Genomic DNA, 21522 nt, shown 5'->3' on the forward strand with positions numbered 1-21522 from the left:
GCTGTCAGCATTTGTACAATTTGAACAAATACATTGAGATGCATGACACACATTTAATGATAATAACAATTTTTGTTTCTTGTAAAGTGCTTTTGTTCCTTTGAATACTTTTGATTTGGGGTTGTGTCTAAGGCATTGGGTAAAACGGCACATTTCCATTTTTGCAAAACCGAGAAGGATAGAGCAAATGCAAGCTTTAGAATTCTAATACTTCTTGTAAAGCGCTTAGCTAGAGACACTTGTATGAAGCGCTATATAAAAGCTAAATATTATTGTTATTAGTGCCAAACAAAAATTCTTGCTCAAGAGTGTGTTGCCAGTAGCCCCAAATGACCTTCATACAACTTTCACCTTAAGCTATCACACTCCCCTAACTCACTGAAATTTCCTGATAGACTTTCGTCTTAATCATGTGATTGGGTTCCAGCCTATCAGAAGCCTTCAATGGCCCCGGGTTTACTTCGAGAAATTTGCAGAATTACAGATTTGGCTTTTTTCTTCTTCTTCCAATGCTGTTTGAAGTTAATCTTAGGCTTGGAAATTGATTCTTTAGTGATGATTCAACCAAGCTTTAAAGACTGGATGACAAGATTCGCAAAAGATACGAATGAAAATTGCACTATACAATCTTGTTCAAAAGTCATCCATAATTTTCTTTGTTTTGTTGTTGTTGTTGTTGTTGATAGGCTGGCAAAATGAGAGGAAAATGATATCCATCATTTTACATTTAGTAGAATTGAACTTCCATGTATGTATGTATTGATTGCAAAAACTGCAATTGATATGAAATATCCAACTGTTGTCCTGTTACAGTATATGCAGTTTATATCATTCAAGTTTTGGCACCCAATTCCATACATCTGGTCTAGTCAACGTCAACTAAGTTTGTACGCAACTAGGAATAGCTTCAAGGTTGTCAGAAACAAATGTAGATCTTGTTCAATGATATCCTCAAACAGTTGAACCATGCCTTCAAATGAACAGTGATATCTTGCCCACGACTGTTCAATATAAAGAACCACTGCAGTGTGGCATTTAATAAGCCGCAGATGTCATTCGATAAACCCTTTTTGTTTCACCCCTCAGCTTGCGGACCTCTTTCTGTTGCGCCATTGCCCCCTTCCCCCAGGAAATGAGTTCCGACATGGCCGGGCAAGATGCCCTAGAAATCCATGCCGCTTGTGCCGTACGTGCACTCTGACAAAACTGAAATAAAGAGAAGCCAGGTTCACACTGGAGTCTGTGGACTTAAAGATAAGCTTGTGGTTTTAAACTTTCAGGTTATCTTGTAGTGAAGAATTGTGAGGATGCACCCATATCATGGTTTCAAAACTTTACTCAGTTTACTCAAATGTTTCAATCCACGAGCGATCTTATGGTTAACTTCAAACTACAAGCAGATATGTGCTGAGAAGACACGATTAGTTGTGAGGTTTACCAGCCTGTAGTTTCATCGACTGCTTGCTCGGATTGCGTTTGCAGTTTAAAAATGTGAACGTTTGTTGTTTTGGCACTTCCTGTTGGTAGTTCAGCAACTTCAGTGTGAAAGACTCCAAAGTTTTTCAAACTTTAGTTAAAAACCACATGTACCACTGTACTGTGCGAACTTAGCTAAGTATAAGGAGAGAGATGGAGGAGGGGGGGGGGGGGCGGCTGCGGGGGCGGCTGTTTTCATTTCCTCATGCCCAAGTTAACTCATCCTGTTGGCAATATTCTCACAGCTGAATAGCTTTTTGTGCTTTTATATAAAGTCATGGGCTTGTACACCTGGATGATGGGTGGTTTTGTAAGTGTCTGGGAAAGATGAAAATAATTGGAAGCTCTTGTAAAATCGAGTAAGAAATTGCAATTTTATGAGCCACTGGAGACGGGCAGGAAGGTTCTTGTACTATATTTTTGAGAAGCTAAAAGTATTGCCCAAGACGATGATTTAGTTTTCGCTTTGAACATTGTTGAAGTAGGAGTGTGATAATGAAAATTGATGTTGACTGTAGTAGATATGTGTGTGTTTGTGGGGGGGGGGGGGGGGGGGAAAGAATGGTTATGAAACAAGTCGTTTTAATTTGTGTATTGTTTATTTTTAGAGTATATATACATATATATATATATATATATATATATATATATATATATATATATATATATATATATATATATATATAGAGAGAGAGAGAGAGAGAGAGAGAGAGAGAGAGAGAGTTATTTTAGAGTACCGGTAGGCCTTATTATATTCTTATAGTATGCAACACCCACAAGTGTCACATATTATCAAGGAACTCACTTTCACCAGGCCATTCCACAAACTTCTATTCCTTCTCTCCTCTCCTCCGAAACCGGCCTCGGAAACCGTTGAATTCATTACAAGAAATCAAGGAAAATCTTTCCAAGATTGGACCTATGTACTCCTAGTTTCCCCTCCCTGTCAGTGTATACCAATCATCTTCTAATGAAGTGTAACCAAGCTGAAATTAAAATCCTCCTCGTTCTTTGGGGTCTTATTGATTTTACTCCCCTGTAGAATACATTTAAAGAGAGGAAAAGTCAGACTGGATAAAAGAAGTAATTGCATCAGTACAATACAGTGTTTATTTTCATTTAGGAGCACTGTGTTTGCTACTTACAGCTACCGTAGGATGCGAAAAATTGATGGATTTGTTTCCGGTCGGGCTTTCATTGATCTTAATTGTAAATCAATAGTATTTGACCATGCTATTTCCAGCTCATTACCTTCATTCAAATGGTAATTCATGGTGTTTTTTGTACCTATGCCCAGCAGAATCTTCTTCTAATATACATCAATATATTATTTAATTTCTGTATTCATGAAACAACTGTACATGAGAGGGATTTTAGTCTTTTTTGCACACGTACAAGAGTTAAAAGTGGACATTATTTAGTCTGGTAACAAAGTATTCAAACAGAGAATTATAAAGGTTGGATGTTCCTCGCAAATTTATTTATAATGCTATAAATATTCATTAGTACACTGTAGGAGACTGAAGAGAAGTGAATTATTATGGGACGTTAATTTCTGCCAAAATTTCAAGCTGATCTTTAGCTTTTAATAACTAATTTAATGTTGTTGTTTCTTTTTGTTTGTTTGTGTTCATCCAAACTGTTTGGGATTTAAGAGAGCCAACAAGAACAAACACCTGGATTTAGCTCATATCTCTGGAGAAAAAAAAAGAATGAGAAACAAACAAACAAACACAATGTGTGGACTTCCCTCTAAGGCTAATGACAATACACAATTGATACCCACTCAGATAACAAAGAAAAAAAATAAAGAGCATATATTTACTTTTTATCAGCAAATAGTAACATAATCTGCCTATATGTTTTTAGAAGTTTATGATACATTTGTGCGCTAGTCAACCATGTTACAGTCTTTACTGAGAAAGGATGAAAGTTCATGTACCTTTTAAAATGAAACTACTTCATTAACCATTTTAAATCCCCAAATCCACCATTTTTATCATGGTATATTTATAGAGGCCATCTCAATAACAATATTTTTGCTTGATCTAAATTGGGATAGGAATGTACATGAAGCATTGGAATTAATTGTTACCTTGTAAAGTCAAGGTATTTTTTACAAATGCGCGTCAATAAATTCCTCATGTCCTACCCCACAAACAATACCCATTGTTGTGCACTTGTCAATCAATTACACCTTAGAGAACACTAGACAACAAAGCTATGGATTTGAAAAATAATAAACAAAAGGGATTATTTTGAGTGAATTAAGTGCCATTGACCTCTGACAAACCTAAAATCGGAGTCTTCCACTTTTAATGAAAATTATAAAATTTGAAATCCGTGTAGGAATGTCAAACTTTTAATAACTTTTATCCCCTTCAAATATCAATTATCTAGCATGACTGATTACTTTGGTTTATTCAGTTCATTAAAAAAAAGTTGTAGAAGATTTGTTTTCTTCAACTGTCAATTATCTGGCATCGCTGAAGCCTTTGGGTTTTAATAAGGTCATCATTTTTTTCTCATTAGAAGCATTTCTGAACCCATTTGTATTTCTCCATGCATAAAGTGCATACCAAGGATAAAATGCCAGCCAATATACACGTGTGGGAGTTTTATTGGGTTGCATTTTCTAAAGGGAACTAGGAGAAGGATAAGAAATTAATTCTCCTGCACGTTGATGAAATCTGGCAGCCAATAAGCCGAACACAGATATAGGACAATTCCCTTATCAGTGATACTGCACTATAACTGCAGAAAGACTAAATGATTGATATGAACCGTTCAAAAGCAAAATGAGCAACTCTTGGCCAACTCGAGCTCTGATTGATAAACTGTTGAATAGCTGAAGAAGCACTCCTCCGCTTTTATCGAGAATTGGATGAAAATACACCCGCAATATTTATTGTTTTTCGCAATATCGCTTTTGGGTCAGTTTGAGTGGGAAGGTTGAAAGAACTCTCAGTAGACACATTCTGTTGTCCAGGATTTGCTGGTCGTTTTGCTCTAATCTTTGAGATGACAATTTCTTAGAATTGTTTTTTTCTGCGAATCTAGAAGCACTCTATAAGACTGGGGTTGAAATGTTAAGGTTTGTAGCTCATTTTGCTGTGTCGTAAGCAGCAAACATTTGTGTAGCAAATATTGGAGTCTGATAGTGCGTACTTCATATCATCTACTGGGGAACTAAAGGGCATTGTTAAAGTCATTATACTCTAGATAATCATCTGTTCCGAGCCAAAAGTGTGACAAATTATATAAGGACCTTCTGGCTTCAAACATATTGGCCCAAATTCACAAAGGAGGTTTGTGGACGAACCTAGGTTTATGTGCATCATATGACACGTTTTGAGCCGTTTCAAACCAAGGTTTGTTTGAACCTTGGTCTGAATCACATCGAAACACGTAAACCTAGGTTTATCAACAAACCTCCTTTGTGAATTAGGGCCACAAACTCGAACTACAAACTCAAACACCCTTAAATTACCATATATATAGCATCAAACGAGGCATACTTGGTTGTATCTGCAGATCCATTTCATTCATTATGAATCAAAGTGACAAATGTCCTTCTGGAAGAAATTTGATGAAACCATTTTACAATTTTTGTTCCTTTTTGCCCTGATGCCCTTCTGGCTCTCAGCAGAATTACAGACTCAAATAGGTGTCTGCATATATGCAAAATGACTTTGGCAGTTCATCTGTCTAAGCCTTTGAGTGCTCTGTAAATGACACATAATGCTTGCATATAGAAGCACAGATCCTCCGGACATTGTGAACATTAGATTTATTGCCCTCCAAAAAGGTTTGTATGTTCTGCAGATCACCTAAATGGTCTTCTATGTAATCTTTGCACTGCACTCAACGGCTTTGGAGGTTCTCAGGATAGAATATGAATCAAGGAATGAATTAAAAGTTTACAGAGAGAATTCGAAAACAACAAGAAGAAAGAAAAACTCAGTATTAAAGTATACCCTGTATTTTCCAAGACTCGACAATAAAAACTCTGTCCCCCCCGAAAATTTAAAAAAAAAAAAAAAAATCATATTTACTCTTTAAAAGCTGACATCTATTAAGGGAGCATGAAAGGAAAACAAACAAAAAACAAAATCAACCAAAAAAAAAAAAAAAAAATTGTGTCTGTCCAATTTTTTCCTTGACCCAAATTTATGATTTGTATGCTTTGTTACCACTAACAATTGTTTTTATTTCATATGACTACTGGCATGTAACAGAGAAGGTCCAGAGATTCCTAGTCTTTGAATTTGTAGCCTTGCAGTGACCATCGTGTTGTCCTCCCATCATTTTGTTGATGATCAATTTAGCACCAGATATTGTGACTCAATGATATTTCCTGGTTGTAATCCTAATCTGTATAGTGAGGTCATTGCTAGCCCTGTAGAGGGTTTCAGATGGGATTAAACAGGGTGGGATTAACTGGTCTATTAACTGGTCTATTAAATGTCCAGATTTTTTTATATATTTCAAATGGCCAGAAAGTGGACATAGACTCAATTTGTACTCCATTCATCATATTCTAGATATGAATAAGCCGAAAAAATATGTTACTAACCCTAGACAGTCACTGTACAACATTGTAATGAAATCAGAGGTTCTGTATTACCAAAGAGTTTAAGCTCTGACACAAAGCTAGATGAAAAATGTCATGAAAAGTAAAATATAAAGCCGAAATTCTACTGAAAAAGAAATCTATCATCTTTAGGAACCAGAATGTTGTTAACTCTTATGAAATATGGATTTCAGCAGACAATTTTTGTAAAAATAATTTCATCAATAAATGTCTTGATATGAGCTAGAATTTCTAAAGAATTCTTTAATAACAGAGGGCAATTGAAGATTTTAATCACATTCAACACTTTCTATTTTCATCAGAGAATCAAAAACATGGTGGCTACGGCCAGAGCAAGAACTATAATAGTAATCTGAAAGGATTACACCTCAGACTTGTGTTTGTCAAAAACTTTCATCTCCACCAAAAGAAATATTTGCTGCCTTAATTATAGCTCGACCTAACAAACCGCTGTTTACTCAAACCCTCAAATTGGCCATTTAAGCAAGAAATTTGGTCAACAAGAAAATTAGCGAGTCGCATCACAACGCACCCACATTATTTCCAAATGACAGACTATTGGAGGGGTGACAAATTATCTGCTTTTATGGGCTGGAACTAGCGAAAAATTGTGAGACGGTCAGTTTTGTGTCCCGATGGAGGCATTGTGCGAAAACGATTCTCCCTTAGATATAAAAGTTACAGGTGACTTAGGGCATTGAGGTAAAGTATGTTAAAAAGGGAACAAGGCTTGTTATGATTTGGCCTTTTGTCGTCAGGAATGTAAGGATTTTCAGGGTCTCGTCTTTTGTTTGGGCATCTCAGGTTATATTTGCTGGATATGTTCCAAAAAGAACGAGATTAGCTCAAGACTCGGTATTAGGATCACAAGGGAATGGACACGAAATGACAAAACACCTGCATCTTTGGTGTTTTATGTCTTGGAAAAGAACAAAATATGCAGTTCCATGGCCACCTTCCTTCTCTCTCTCTCTCTCTCTCTCTGTCTCTGTCTCTCCCCTTCTCTCTCTCTCTCTTTCCCTCTCTCTTCTCTGCAAGTCTTTTATTTTCTCTGAAGTCTTTTAAACTGTGTACACTCTCTTCAAAGTCCTCAGAATATTATATTCACAGATTCCTTGAAAGATATCATTAAACATTTTCAGTGAAACTCATAGATTGAATTGTAGGTACTACATGGAAACTTTTTCAAAACTTTTAGGCAAAAACAGGACTGATTTATAGCAGTTACTTTTTTGGGGGGTAAAAATATATATCCAAATTCATACACACACACACACACACACACACAATTTTTTGTTTTGCTCTCCATCTTCTTACTTGTTTGATCATTTCTTCTTTCTTCCTTTCTAAACTACACTCATAACCCTGCTTTCAAACTTCCTCTCATCAGGTAAAAGAAAATAATGATTGGTCAAAACAACATCGATTCATTGCTTGGAATCCCATTAAAGATGATACTCCTTCTTGCACTCAAGTGTGAAACCTCTCACCATTATTTTCACAACAACATACTACTCGACTTGTGGATTGTTAGTGCCACATTATCTTCACTCCTTGAAAAAGTTTGCATAAATATCTTCCTGGTGCTATTCTTTTCATACACAGAGGTGTAGCTACAGGGTGCATAAGGGGCCACCCCCCCAACGAAGGAGTATACAATAATAATAATAATAATAATAATATTCATTTGTAAAGCGCAATAACTATGTGGATATATTCTATTGCGCTGCAAGAGCTCGTAAATGCTGTGCTATACATACTATATGAACAAGTGAGTTTTCAGTTTTGATTTAAAATTATCTAGTGATGGGGCTTTCCTTATTTCTAGTGGTAATTTATTCCATAATCTAGGGGCAGCACAGAGAAATGACCGGTCCCCGAGGGTTACTTTGGTTTTATATGGGGGAATTTGAAACATAAATGTGTCTTGTGTACTACGAAGGTTACGACCATGGGTTTGAGACTTGATGTGCAACAATTCAGTAACGTAACTAGGAGTTTGACCATTTAGAGCTTTGTAGACTATCATTAATATTTTAAATGTAATTCTCTGGCCAACAAAAAAGAAAAAAAAGAGAAAGGGGGGGGGGGAGTAGTATGTATGTACGTATAGTCCCAAAACATGATTTATGGTATTATCGATTAATCGATTACTATGAAACCAATAATCAATAAATATGAGATATGGATCGATAATTATGGATCAATAAAATCGATAATTGATAAATATGAAATATGGATTAATTAAATATGTATTAATTAAATATGGATGATGAAATATAAAATATGGATCGCTGAACAAATAGAAAAATAGAAACAAAAATGAATAACGAGGAGGTTGTAAGTTTGTATGACGTCACGCAGTGACGTAGTGTACGACGAGGGGGGGTTGTCTCGTGTTTTACAATGGAGTGGAACCTGGGAAGGTATGACGCAAGGGTTGAAGGACGTGTAGAGACACATACGGTATGACGTAAGGTTTGAAGGGCAGGTAGAGACGTGACTGTGGATAAACATGATGTCATAGTCTGAATAAAAGAGAACGCATCATCTATTAAATATAGAATAACCACGTCATGGTACCGTAATAGGCACGCTAAAAAAATGTATAAAATACCGTGGACGTGTCCAAAAGAAAATAGTATATTCAATCGTACATCACCGTCACTATCATAATCAACACGATGGACCCTGACAACGAATGGTGCCGTGACATGCAGACAACGGTCGAAAAAGTAGACCTGTTGATGTTAACGGAGTACCTGATGATAGTTGAAACGTTAAGGAGTGTAAAAAACCAGCCAGACGATCCGTCAAACCAGTTACCCGATTTCAAGGAAAATCCGCAACTGATAGTGCACCAGACTGTCAACTACCTCGACCCACAAAAGGTGGAACGTTTCTACCCACACGTAGCCAGGGTGTTATGGATGAAACCATTGCTCGTCGATTGCAGGTTCTACCTGGAATACCTGAAATTCATCTTGAAAGGAGAGACAGTGGAGGAGTTGGAGGCGAGACGTCAAGCCATCGCGAAACACGTGGAGGGGATAGAAGCAGCAGTGGCGGTGGTTTACAGGGCAATGGACGTCGATTCGGGACTTCCACCGCTGACTTGTCGTTAGTAGAAGCCTTGATCGTGACAACTGTGCGAAAATTATGTCCAGGGAGTACCAGTACGGAGTTGACGCGCATTCTACGGCTGTGTCAGGAGGTGTTGAAATTGAAAGACTTTGAAGAACTTACGGTCACCCGTTTAAACGAGGAAGACAACCTACATTCGTTCGTTGAAGTACTTCTTGTAAATAGTATCGAACAAAAAAACCATCCCAACATATTGCACAGGGCTTTGGTAACTCTTTGTTATTTTACGCGAGTGTATGAGATGGCGTCACTTTCAACACACCGTAAGCAGGAACTGCTTTTTATTTTTATAACCAAACTCTCTACCTACGAAATACCATGGATACCACGTAAGACGGGTGTAGGACTAATGCAATTGTTGATAAACCCTAGAGCATTGTATGTCATGCTGTATATGTGTTCCAAAGATGTAAATAGAATCAGTCAGTAAACGTAAGAACCAATAACATGTGTGTAAACAATATATCAACCAATGTTTGAAGTGGTGTTGTGCAGTAGCGATGAATAAAATAATAAAAAATATTAAATAAAATAAATGAAATGTGTTATGGATTATACTTTGTGTACGAATTATTTAAGGAACGTGAGAGAGGTTGAGATTTCAGTGTTGTTGCTATTGGTAGGGACGTGAGGATGAAAGAGTTGAAAATGGTTGAACAAAAGTTAAAATCGATTTATTATAATCCTGGACATTATGCAGGATTTGGAGGTGTGCGGAACTTGGTGAGAGCCGTGAGAGAAGAAGGATTTGAAAGTACGAGTAGTCAGCGGGTTAAAAACTGGCTGATGAAACAAGACGCTTACACATTGCATAAACCAGTCAGGAAATCTTTCAAACGTAATCAAGTGAGGGTGCGTGGTATAGATGAGAATTGGCAGGCAGATTTAGTGGATGTACAGAACTTGAAACAATTCAATGAGGGGTACCGCTATCTCTTGACGTGTATCGACGTGTTATCGAAATACGCGTGGGCGGTTCCCCTCAAGAGTAAACTATCAAAAGACGTGGTCAAAGCCTTTGAGAGCATATTACAAGAGGGAAGGGTCCCGATAGCTTTACACACGGACAAAGGGAGTGAGTTTATCAACAAGGATTTTCAAAAATGTCTCAAAGCACACGCTATACACTTTTTCACAACGGAGAACGAGATGAAAGGTTTTTGTATCGAGAGATTCCATCGAACCTTGCGCACACGTATGGCGAAATACTTTACGTACCATAATACATACAAATACATTCCTATTTTGAAAGAGCTGTTGAAGGGATACAACGCTACAACACATTCCAGCATAGGTATGAAACCCTCTGAAGTTACCATCGAGAACCAGCATCGCGCTTTGAATACATTGTATGGGCAAAGAAAGGAGGGTGAAAAGAAAACCGTTAAGCCGTTTTCTTTCAAGTTTCACATTGGGGATCAAGTGCGTGTAAGCAAAGTCAAGATGAGATTTGCAAAGGGGTATGAAGCCAACTGGTCCGAAGAAATATTCACTATAGCGGCGTGTGTTAAAAGAAAACCACCTGTCTATAAAATCGAAGATTATAATGGTGAACGGTTACGCGGTACATTTTACGAAACTGAACTTCAAACGGTGAAGAAAGCAAAGGAAGACAGGTATCTCGTGGAGAAAGTAATACGAACGCGTGTACGGAATAAAAGAAAACAGTATTTTGTACGTTGGAAAGGGTATGGAAAAGAATTTGACAGTTGGGTTGAGAGGGTCGATGATAAACGTTAAAACCATCATTCATGGTAAAGTGTAGCTCACTGTACGTCAGGTCAGGGATGTTAAAAGGTGTTTCACCATGGCCTCTCACTTTTATGTCAGTTTACCTTCCAATAGCAGTATGTTGTACTATCCCGATAACAAGACGTGTAAATACACTACAAAATTACACGCGCCATTGTCGTTACACGACGATTACGAAGTAGGATTATCAGAAATACAATTTCAGTGTACGTGGTACAATGTAAGAAAAGGAAACAACACATTGTATATCTATGACCGTGAAACTGTCACGGATAGCGTACCTCTCTTACGTCAAATAACGGTACAAGAGGGATATTATATGAACGGAGTTGATTTTATTCATGCTATCAACACTGCTTTAGACGTCGCAACACGTGAGAAGGTGAACTTTTCTTACATCGAGGCCTCCAGAAAATGTGCTATACAAGTGCAACCTGGCATAGGAATAGTCTTACCTTGTAGTTTAGCGAGGATGTTAGGCTTTTTTGAAAAGTGTAATCTTACACAATCGACAGAAAGTCCGTCTCCAGTAGATGTACACATGTACTTTCATTCCTTCTACGTGTATTCAGACATTTTACAGTTTCGACACGTAGGAGATACTTCCGTTCCTTTGTTGAGAACGATCGCCGTCATGCCAAGGTCCCGACAAGAAAACATAGTCAATACTTATATAGCACCCCACTACCTTCCTCTTAAATTGTTCAACTTTGAAACAATCGACATTATAATAACGAATGAAACGGGTGAGGTAGTACCATTTGAACGTGGGAAAGTGCTAGTTACGTTACATTTTCGAGAACGCTCTTCGCGATTATCCTAAATAAAAGTATGTACCCTTACGCAACGAACCGTGTACTCCGTAGTCACGTGTTCCATAATCAGATGGGGCGTGGTCTACCCGTATTCAGAGGAGCCGCTATGCAACGTGGACACGGTCTAGGGAGTCTGGTCAAGGGTCTTTTTCGTGCAGCTACTCCTTTATTGAAGAAAGGGGCCTTTGCATTGGGAAAGGAAGCCATGTCGACGGGTGTCAATATTATGCAAGACACCCTCAGCGGTCAATCATTGAAATCTGCGGCTAAGAGAAATGTCAAGAGAGCTGGAAAACGTTTGGCGGGTAAAGCTATGGGAGGTGTGCGCAAGAAAATGAAGGCAAAAGCGAAACAAAGAGGAGGTGCTCGCTTTCTACTCGTGAGAGATGTTAAAAAGCAGTCGCGGGGTAGAAAACGTGTCATTAAAGCTAAAGGCCGGCGTACGAAAAGACCTCGCGTGGAAGATATTTTTGATTAATAACGACTGGAGTTAAACTGTATAAACATGTCTCTTTTACATGAAAAAAGCGACGCTTGTTGTAAATCTGAACTTGATTTGTTCACGGTACCACACACTCAACTTAGTATTACCAAAGGACCCTTTATAGAATATCACCCCGTCAGTAATATAACCGATACAGGACCTATTGAATTCAACGTCGCTGGAACGGCCGAAGAGTATGTCGATCTTTCGCAAACCATGCTACAAGTTTCTGTCAGAGTATTGAAAGCAGACAATACGCCTATCACCGCCGATGACCCCGTAGCACCTGTGAATCTCTTCCTCCCTTCACTTTTTAGTCAGGTGGATGTCATGTTGAATGAAAAACTGGTATCACAACCCTCCAATACATACCCTTATAGGGCATTAATGGAGACGTTACTACACTACAACAAGGAGACAAAAGACTCGCAGCTTACACAACAGCTGTATTACAAGGATGAAGCGGGGAAAATGGAGGTGGTAAATCCTTTATTGCAAGGAGAGCACGGGAATCAAGGACTCGCAAAAAGACACGGATTCATCGCTGAGAGCAAACTTCTTTCTATGCTGGGACCCATCTACGCAGACGTGTTCTTTCAAGAAAGATTATTATTACCGGGGGTTGATTTGAAACTCAAGTTGAATCGTAGTAAAGACGCATTTTGTCTTCTTTCTTCAAAAGCAAACGCGGCCTACAAAGTAAAGATCGAATCTGCTGCCCTCTTCGTTCGCAGAGTCAAGACGAGCCCTTCCATCATGATTACCCATGCCAAGGCCTTGGAGAAAACAACTGCCAAATATCCACTCAACAAAGTGGATGTACGCTCTTTCTCAATTCCTACTGGAAACATGTCCATCAACCGAGACAACCTATTTTTAGGACAACTACCGAACCGTATCATCATCGGGTTAACTGACAACGACGCCTACAACGGTAGTTATGCCAAAAACCCCTACAACTTTAAACATCTGAATATCAACTATATATCAGTGACGATCGACGGAGAAACGGTTCCCATGCGCCCTTTACGGCCCTGCTTTGAAGAGGGAGCGGGTCAGCACTATATACACGCTTACAATTCCTTATTCATGGGTACAAATCGTCTTTTCGCGGACAAAGGCCTGGATATAAATAGAGAGGAATATCCTAAAGGGTTCACTTTATTCGCTTTTGACCTTACCCCGGATGTGTCAGACGGATGTCATTTAAATCTGATTAAAAGTGGTAATTTACGTCTTGAACTACAATTTGACAGACCCCTCCCCAACACGGTCAATTGCCTCGTATTTTCAGAATCCCAAGGACTGATCCAGATCGATAGAAGCCGCAATCTCATTTATGATTATCAGGGTTGAGAAAATAAAAGGATGGATACTTCACAAATTCAACATGTGCTCGTGAACCACCCAGCCACGAAAGACCAGTTTAAAGGCGTTTTCGCCTTGGACCAACTTCCACGTAGGGTGAATGACAATATTGGATGTTACGTCGTAAATACAGACCCAAGCACCAGCCCCGGTACCCACTGGGTAGCATTATATTTCAACGACGGGAAGGGGACTTTTTTTGACTCGTATGGAAACGCCCCTTTGTATTATGACAGGAAGCTTTATAGTTTTATGATGGGAAAATCTATAACAATGGACTATAATGAAAAGAGACTTCAAGGAACCCTTTCTTCCGTGTGTGGACAATATTGTATATTTTATCTCATCGGTCGTTGTAAAGGGTATACGACGCGGGGTATTTTAAAGGGGTTTGGGAAAGACCACAGTAGGAACGATATGAAGATAAATGATTGGTTTAACAGGAAACATAATACATCGTTGCCCGTTCTTGATATTAATTTCACTCTTCGGCAAATTGCACGAAGTATCGATGAATTGTAAATAATCCGCTCGCCTATCCTACACGTTGATTTGTTTTACTTTGTAAATATACATTTTGTTTTAAGTTTATACTAAGTAGACTATGTCTTAATATATATATATCATTATATATTTATATATTTATAAGTGTTTTATAGTACGAAATACTTTAGAATCCTACGGTTATCTTTTTTCTCTCTCTTCTCACCAACACCTCTTTCTACATCACGAACACGTTCGCTACATTTCTCTTTCCTGTCATGTATTTTATCTCTCTCTCTCTCTCTCTCTTTCTACATCTTTTTTTTCCTCTGTCAAAAAATAAAAAATAAAAATAAAATAATAATAATAAAAAAAGTTCTTTATATGTCTCTCATCTTTCACACCCATTCTCTCTTCCTCTGCCCCTCTTTCTGATAGTACACGTTACGTCTTCTCTTAAAATATAAAAGAATACATGAAGAATGAATACACGAGAGAACCAGTTGTAAAATGTATTAAAAATATTTTAAAAAGTGTGTTGTTTATTGAATAAAATTTCGTAAAGAAATCATTTTGTTTCAGTGTGTCGTTCTTACGTTGTCACGTCTTATATTTTCAAACTGAATAGCACTACAAAACATACAATGCATGTAGACTATATACAATATATACATCAAGTCAGGTTACAACTTGCATAGTGTCATGACGGTTGTGTTTGTAAGCTGTCCCTATCTTAAGTATGAAAATGGTATAACCATCGAATATGTACACGGTACACAGCAAGCAAGAAAAATAATAAACAAGATTTAAATAATGAATAAAATAAAAAAAACAACAGCAACAAACTAGTTATAGTAGAAACAGTAGGATAAACGTCGTTCTACCGATTCGCCATTCCACCGATTCGTCAGTTTAACGAACATAAAACATACTTTTTTAGTATACGTTTCTAGTCGTATAAACAATATTATTTTACACAACCTAAACTTTATACAATTCATTATGAAATAACAAAATAAAAAATTATTATAAACGCTACTAAAAGACAAGAAAAAAAAGGAAAAAAAAAAAGAAAAAAAAAAAAAAAGAAAAAAAAGAAAACAAAATTAAAAAAAAGAGAGAAAATAAATAAGACATAGTGTTTACACCCGTTTATTAATAGGGATCCCACTGGTAGGTTTTAGGACCATTTCTGTTTACTTTTACACGTTTAGTTTTTGTTTTGGGAGGTGTCGAGTGCTGTACATCGGAGAGGGGGGATTCCCATGGCGCTGTCGGGGTAGATTTGGATCCGGGGTTACCGCTTCGTTTCCACCGTTGTAGATCGCTACGTCGTCGTGGGTTGCTAATAAAAGTCTCTGGAATGTTCATATTCGCCAATACACTGATAAACTGGTCACTGCCAGTTGGGGTATAGCCACGACGTTCCCTGAATATGTCATACATGACGTCGCAAATGTTACTTCCAGTAATAGTTTTGTTATTTATGATAAGCTCACCGTTTTCAGTCCAATCGATGTTTTTATCGTTCTTCAACTTTTGCAGCAATTGACTGGTTCTCTTTGCAAATGTTTTTGGTACATGGTCCAATATATCACGGTCTATTGTTGTCTCGTGAGGCGTGTCGTGCGAAACAGCGTCCAAGCCCTTCGGTGAAGAGGTACTATCGGAGGTTGAAATTGTATTGTCAATAAGCTCTAGGGCTAACGGTTTCTTCAATGCATCATTGGCTTCGAGATAATGATGTAAGTGTTGCGAATATAACTGGGCTTTTGTATGTTCGTCCATGTCACCGCGTTCTAAAATAGCACGAATTTGATTGTCCAGATTATTGACCTGCTGTTCAGACGATGTTGTAGTTGAATTGTTCTGTAGCGTGTTGAGCATCGTCTGTGGAACAAGAACCATTTTCTGCGTGTGCTCCATATCGGATTGATTATAGTTCATTTACCGCCAGACAGCAACGATGTGATACCTCCGAGTACAGGTGCTATTATCCTTGCAAGCAATCCAAGAAAACCTCCGCGTTGATTCAAAATTTTCTTTCTTTCTTTCAACGGTGTTTGACGGTTTGACAGTTTTCTTAACTTGAGTTTATGTTTACCCAATGTTCGTTTCTGAGTTCCTGATATTTTAACGTTACCACGTATCACGTTGAGCACACATTCACAAATGGCATCTATAAACCCCTTGTCCGCGCTTTTGATGAGTTGTGTACGCTGGTTAGCTGTACAATGTGCCAGAGTCTTTAACAGCGCCGCATGGGTCTTGATCCGTCGAGACATGTTGAATAAATAAAGCTGTTTGTAGCGTAAGGTGCGATTTTATACCCGAGGTACGTAGGCAACTTGGGTTTCTCCCGGGAATATATGAGTTCTCAATCGTACCTCCTCCGGAGTGTCGGCTCTCAGATCCACAAACAGGTAACCCCATTTCTCTTTGGTAGCGTCCTCGTAGGCTTCCCTGAAGAATTTTTGCCGCCCCGGATACATCTGCCTCCCAAGACATGTAACCTGTAATTTATCTCTACAATTCTTGAATAAACAATAATATTGTGTATTTAATGAAATGGTCCTTGATTCCTTCCCACGGTGAAACAGATTTTGCGTGATATAAATTACGCTTACATTCCTATGATGGCACCCCTTCGTAAATAAAGCTGCAACCCTTTTATCGTCGCCAGCCACATCCATCAAATCATCTATAACAAATAACGTAGGACGTTCGCTATCGGTCAGACTATTAAAATCAGCGGGGAGGTTTTCATGAAATTGAATATTTGGAATAGATTTACTCATTTCCAGGTAGGAGGGTTGAAATTCACTATAAAACCAAACCACTTTGTGCGGTGGTTTATCTATCATGGTGGATGCATTTTTTAAAAGACGTTTTACAAATTCAGTTTTTCCAACAAAACTAGGTCCAACGACCATGCATGAAAAGCTATGTTTTAAACGAACGTCCATGTTAGAAGGAGGCAAATACATGTATATACAATGAAGATTTAAAATGAAGAAAAAACAAACAAACACACAGATATAAAATCATGAACAAAAAAAAAATGCAGAACGAGATAAGTGAACGTGAATATTTCTTATCGCAAACAAGAGATGTGGGTATATGCGCATGAATATACAATACAACTTATTAGTTACTACTTTAACGCTACAACGTAGAGGTCGTGAGAGGGATAATTAACGTACTGGGTTCTTTTATGTCACCAGTCTACAAGTACACTGACGTTTTCATACAGTTTAGAACCGTTTAAAAAGGTATTATTTGAAACTGTATCCTGGCCCTCGACACTTTCTAAAATAGTTGCTTCCAGATAAAAACTGAAAAATAACGTTGCGATCAAAAGTATAAAAACACCCACGCTCCAAAGGGAGCCTTGGCTTCTACGTGTTCTTCTAAACAGGGCATGCAAATCATTAACGTATGCTGCATCCATCTTGGGTACTATATAGTCAAGAAAAAATGTAATTAGAAAATAAACGTCTTTTAACAAAGACAAGAAAAGGCGTAACATGAGAGAGAGAGAGAGAGAGAGAGAGAGAGGTATACTATGTCAAATACACGACGCTTAGAAATGGATATTCTTAAATGAAAACCAGCGCTTGAAAAGGGCATGTCAACTCTATTTATACGGTAGGTAGAGGAGGTATATCAACATGGCCGTACGGTAAAGTTTTGCCATCTTCAAGACGGACCCTCTTCGTGAACACAACCCTGTAATTCTTAGACCTCTTCACCGTATGGATTGTCTTGGCTTTCACATCCCTGATTATTTTTGATTCGTGAATTGTACGTGTGGTCCCTTGTTCACTCTGAAGGAGTTCGTTCAATGTGTCATGGTTAATGACCAAAGAGTTCATTGCATTCAGAGTGAAACCTCTTACTTTGCATACAGTTATCCCTTTGGAAGTCCTGTAGCTGTAATTCTTTGGACCACCGCATAGCCATGATTGTATAAAATCCTCGCCAGTGGCGTCGATCTCATCGGTTAGATCACCAAGAAAATCCCCGGTGACAGGGTCTAGATGGGCGTGTTCAGGGTCCGTCTTGAACACCACGCTGTCTGTGTCCATATATAAAACCCTATCGTCCAGCTTTTCCAACACGCTATACAATTTCAAGCGCGCTAACGCCGTTGTAAAGCTGGCCAATATAATGTTGGTATTGACATTATGGTCAACAAATCCCTCCGCTTGTGTGTAGTGTAACTCTACCATATACTCATTGTGTACGATCAAGTCTTCTACGATTATCGATTGGTCCCTTAGATAGGTGAGAATTTCATCGGTGGTTTTAACATACACCGTTTTACGCAAATTTGGGCGCTCCGCAAATTTTCCCCACAGTACATTGACGATTGCTTTAGCAATAGCGCGCAAACCAGGATTTTTACAAATTAGAAAAGGGTCAAGATTGATACCCTCGTGTTCGAAATAATCGTCGATGTACTTTTGTTTTGCTGCATCTGACTGCGCATGCGCGGGGTAACCCGATGACTCCTGTTTAACTTTAATGAAGGAGTCGATGTAGGGAGAAAATAAACCCCCTTCTCTAGTAGACTTGTCGTACACGGTTGAGCTCTCAAAGTGCCAAACTTCCTGCATTCTAACGTTAGTGTAACCCTTCTCAACAGCCTTTTTGATTTCTTCACTAACCCAAACACCGTCTAACTCCCGTTCAACATCCTCGTGCTTACACGTTCCACTGTTCATTGTCTCGGCACAGGTACGGCAGAGGGGAAAGGTCAATTTCCCCTCTGACCTGAATGGCAATACAGGGTGGAATAAATTCTCGGGAGGGGTAATTTTGCATTTGATCAAGCCAAATATGTCCTCGAGAGGTGGGAAATCGGACAAAATGATACGAGGATGTCCAACGGGATATTTTGAAAATTTGTTTATGAAAGGATACAAACTTGTGAAGTCATAGTAACGTATCTTTTCACGGGGCCCAGCTTCGTAAAAGAGACGGCAACCATCCGTCCTCCCCCCAAAAAAGGAATCTCTAGGGTTCAAAGGATGACGTAACCCAGCGCTAAAATGCTCGACATTCGGTAGCAAATCCCTAACTTTGTCACTCTTTTTTTTACGGTCCCAGTCGTGTTCCCAAATGACGTGGACCTTGTAACCCGCCTGTTTTAGGAGGCGGATTCGGTGCATCGTATTGTTGTACAACACACCCATCTTTTGGTTTAATTTTTGATTGACGAGATCCGGCGCCCAGCATGTCTGACAACCATGAAAGTAACATCCTAGAAACTCCCATACATGTTTCTTCTCACCTACGGTGGCATAACCGTCCACAAATCTACCGTGTACCATGCGCTCTCCACCATTGAAGGCGTGCTGAATAGCTATACCCTTTTTGAGGGATTTATAATGCAGCCACGCGCCAGCTTTGGCCGATTGCTGTTTAGACCCTGTGTAACCGTCTTGGGGTATTAAGGCTATTGTATCAGGCTTCAGATAGTTAGTCCTGAACAAAAGATTGCACGCGCTAGGTAAAGTAAGGGATTTAAGGAAAGGATCTATACCTCCTTTGTTCGTGGGTGTTGCGGTGATGGTCTTAAAGTGTTTACGGAATACTTTACAACTTTGATGTAATATTTCAACATCGCTGATGCAGTATTCCTTCAACTCTGTTTTCATATCGAAAACATAGTTTTCGCTACAAAGTTTACCATGCCACGACAGAAATTCAATTTGAGCGCTTTTCATCATACTTTCGTACCCGTACCATCTTTTGTCAGGTAGGGGTCCGATATAATTTGCATTCGCTCTCGTGTTGAACAGATGTGGGAAATATCCTTTCTTCAATTCTGTCAACCCGAAAGTTTTAGGGAGTTTGGCGAGTGCCATCTGAAAAAAGTTCAGAGAATCCTTGACAACTACACATGGGTCTGAAGTTCTAAGGCTTATGATTTTACCTCCGTTTAAAACAACTTGAGGTATGATACCTTCCGCAACCAGGTGGTTGAGCAGAAAATAAGAATCATAGGCCTTACTGTTATGGGCCAACGCGATTGAATTGTTATGCTTTTCGCTAAAAAGCCACGCGGCAAAGTTTGATAGGGTATTCTCCCCCTCAAACGTGATATGTCTCGCATGTGGAGGACCGCAGCGCTTACACACTGAATTGTCCTTGTCCATACACGATTCACATTCCCACGATGCATGCACAAAATTGGGTTCGTGAACACCCGTGTCCTGAGTACATTCAAAATCAAAGAAGATGTACTTTGTACAATTTTCAGGTTTTGTTTTCTTTTCTTTCGCGTATTGCGTACATTTCTTTTGTTGTTTTTGTACTCCTTCATTTTCCCGAGGAGTTGCTTGACCGTGGTGGTTGGTTTGTGGGAGATTTGTGGACGGTTTAACGGTTTTTGAGGTTTCATCGGCACTCTTAACCTCGTAGTAAGGGCTATTGGATGTTACCTTCATGTAGCACGCATGATCCCTGCCGTCGACAACCTCTTTACAGGTTCTACAAAATATATTCGAACATTTATGATTAGCGGGATCACACCCTATTACATCGATGTCGAGCACTTTTTCGCATTTGTCACATTTGTATTTTCTTTGGCAGGCTGTGAGTTTTTTATGCAGGGTTACACTGTGTAGCTGAAAACAACGTTCCGTTAGAAATGTCATTCGACACTTTTTACATACTATGGTAGAGGGCTTACTCTCACGAAACGTACCGCTATCACAATCTGTTGCATAACAATCTGGGCATTTACAACAACACTTATGCGTGAGGGGATCGTTGTACGTTTCGTGACAGTCCTCACACAACTGAGAAACACACAGAAAAGCAGAGGGATTGGTTATCACGTTATAATGGGACCCAGACAGGTACAGGTAGACGGCTTTACCTTCCGGAGGTCCTGCATATATCAATGCCTCCTTACGTCTACCTCTGTATACCATAAGCCTGTACTCTGGAGCTATCTCAGCTTGAAAAGCAGCGTACTGGCGTGAGTCAACAATACCCTCTTCAACCTTCGCTCGAGCGTGAAGGCCGCGAGCCATTCTCATAAACTGTTTGGTTGGCGCGCGGTCTTGTTTATTTTTGGTCCATGTTCTATATCTTTTGTCATTTTTAGAGTGTAACATGGCAATCACGAGTGCTTTTGCGAAACAAAGATTATCATCGGAGTATTGAAACTTGTATCAGTATTGAAACCTCTATCCTGGTCTTTAAGGACCTGTCGTACGTCCACGAACTGTTTTCCTCTTAGGACACCGGTTTCTATGTACAGGGATGTGTCTTCATAATTGGTTGATAAATTTTTATAACGGTTTGGGCGCTCATCATCGAAAACAGGAACTTCAATAGTGTAACTACCCCCATTGCCATCGTATTCGTGTAGCTGTTCATCAATATCATCT

The 21522-nt window shown here is 39.0% G+C and overlaps 1 protein-coding gene across 1 annotated transcript; it reads left to right on the forward strand.

Annotated features, from left to right (window-relative positions):
* The first annotated feature begins 11851 nt into the window (after positions 1–11851).
* Positions 11852–13621, forward strand: LOC115928529 (uncharacterized protein F54H12.2-like). Its single transcript, XM_030995821.1, has 2 exons — positions 11852–12188; positions 12390–13621. Exons 1-2 carry the CDS (start codon positions 11852–11854, stop codon positions 13619–13621), a joined length of 1569 nt encoding a protein of 522 aa, XP_030851681.1.
* Positions 13622–21522: the final 7901 nt, after the last annotated feature.

Source organism: Strongylocentrotus purpuratus, unplaced genomic scaffold (genome assembly GCF_000002235.5).
Source record: "Strongylocentrotus purpuratus isolate Spur 01 unplaced genomic scaffold, Spur_5.0 spur5_scaffold_3, whole genome shotgun sequence".
In the NCBI taxonomy this organism is placed as follows: Eukaryota; Metazoa; Echinodermata; class Echinoidea; order Camarodonta; family Strongylocentrotidae; genus Strongylocentrotus; species Strongylocentrotus purpuratus.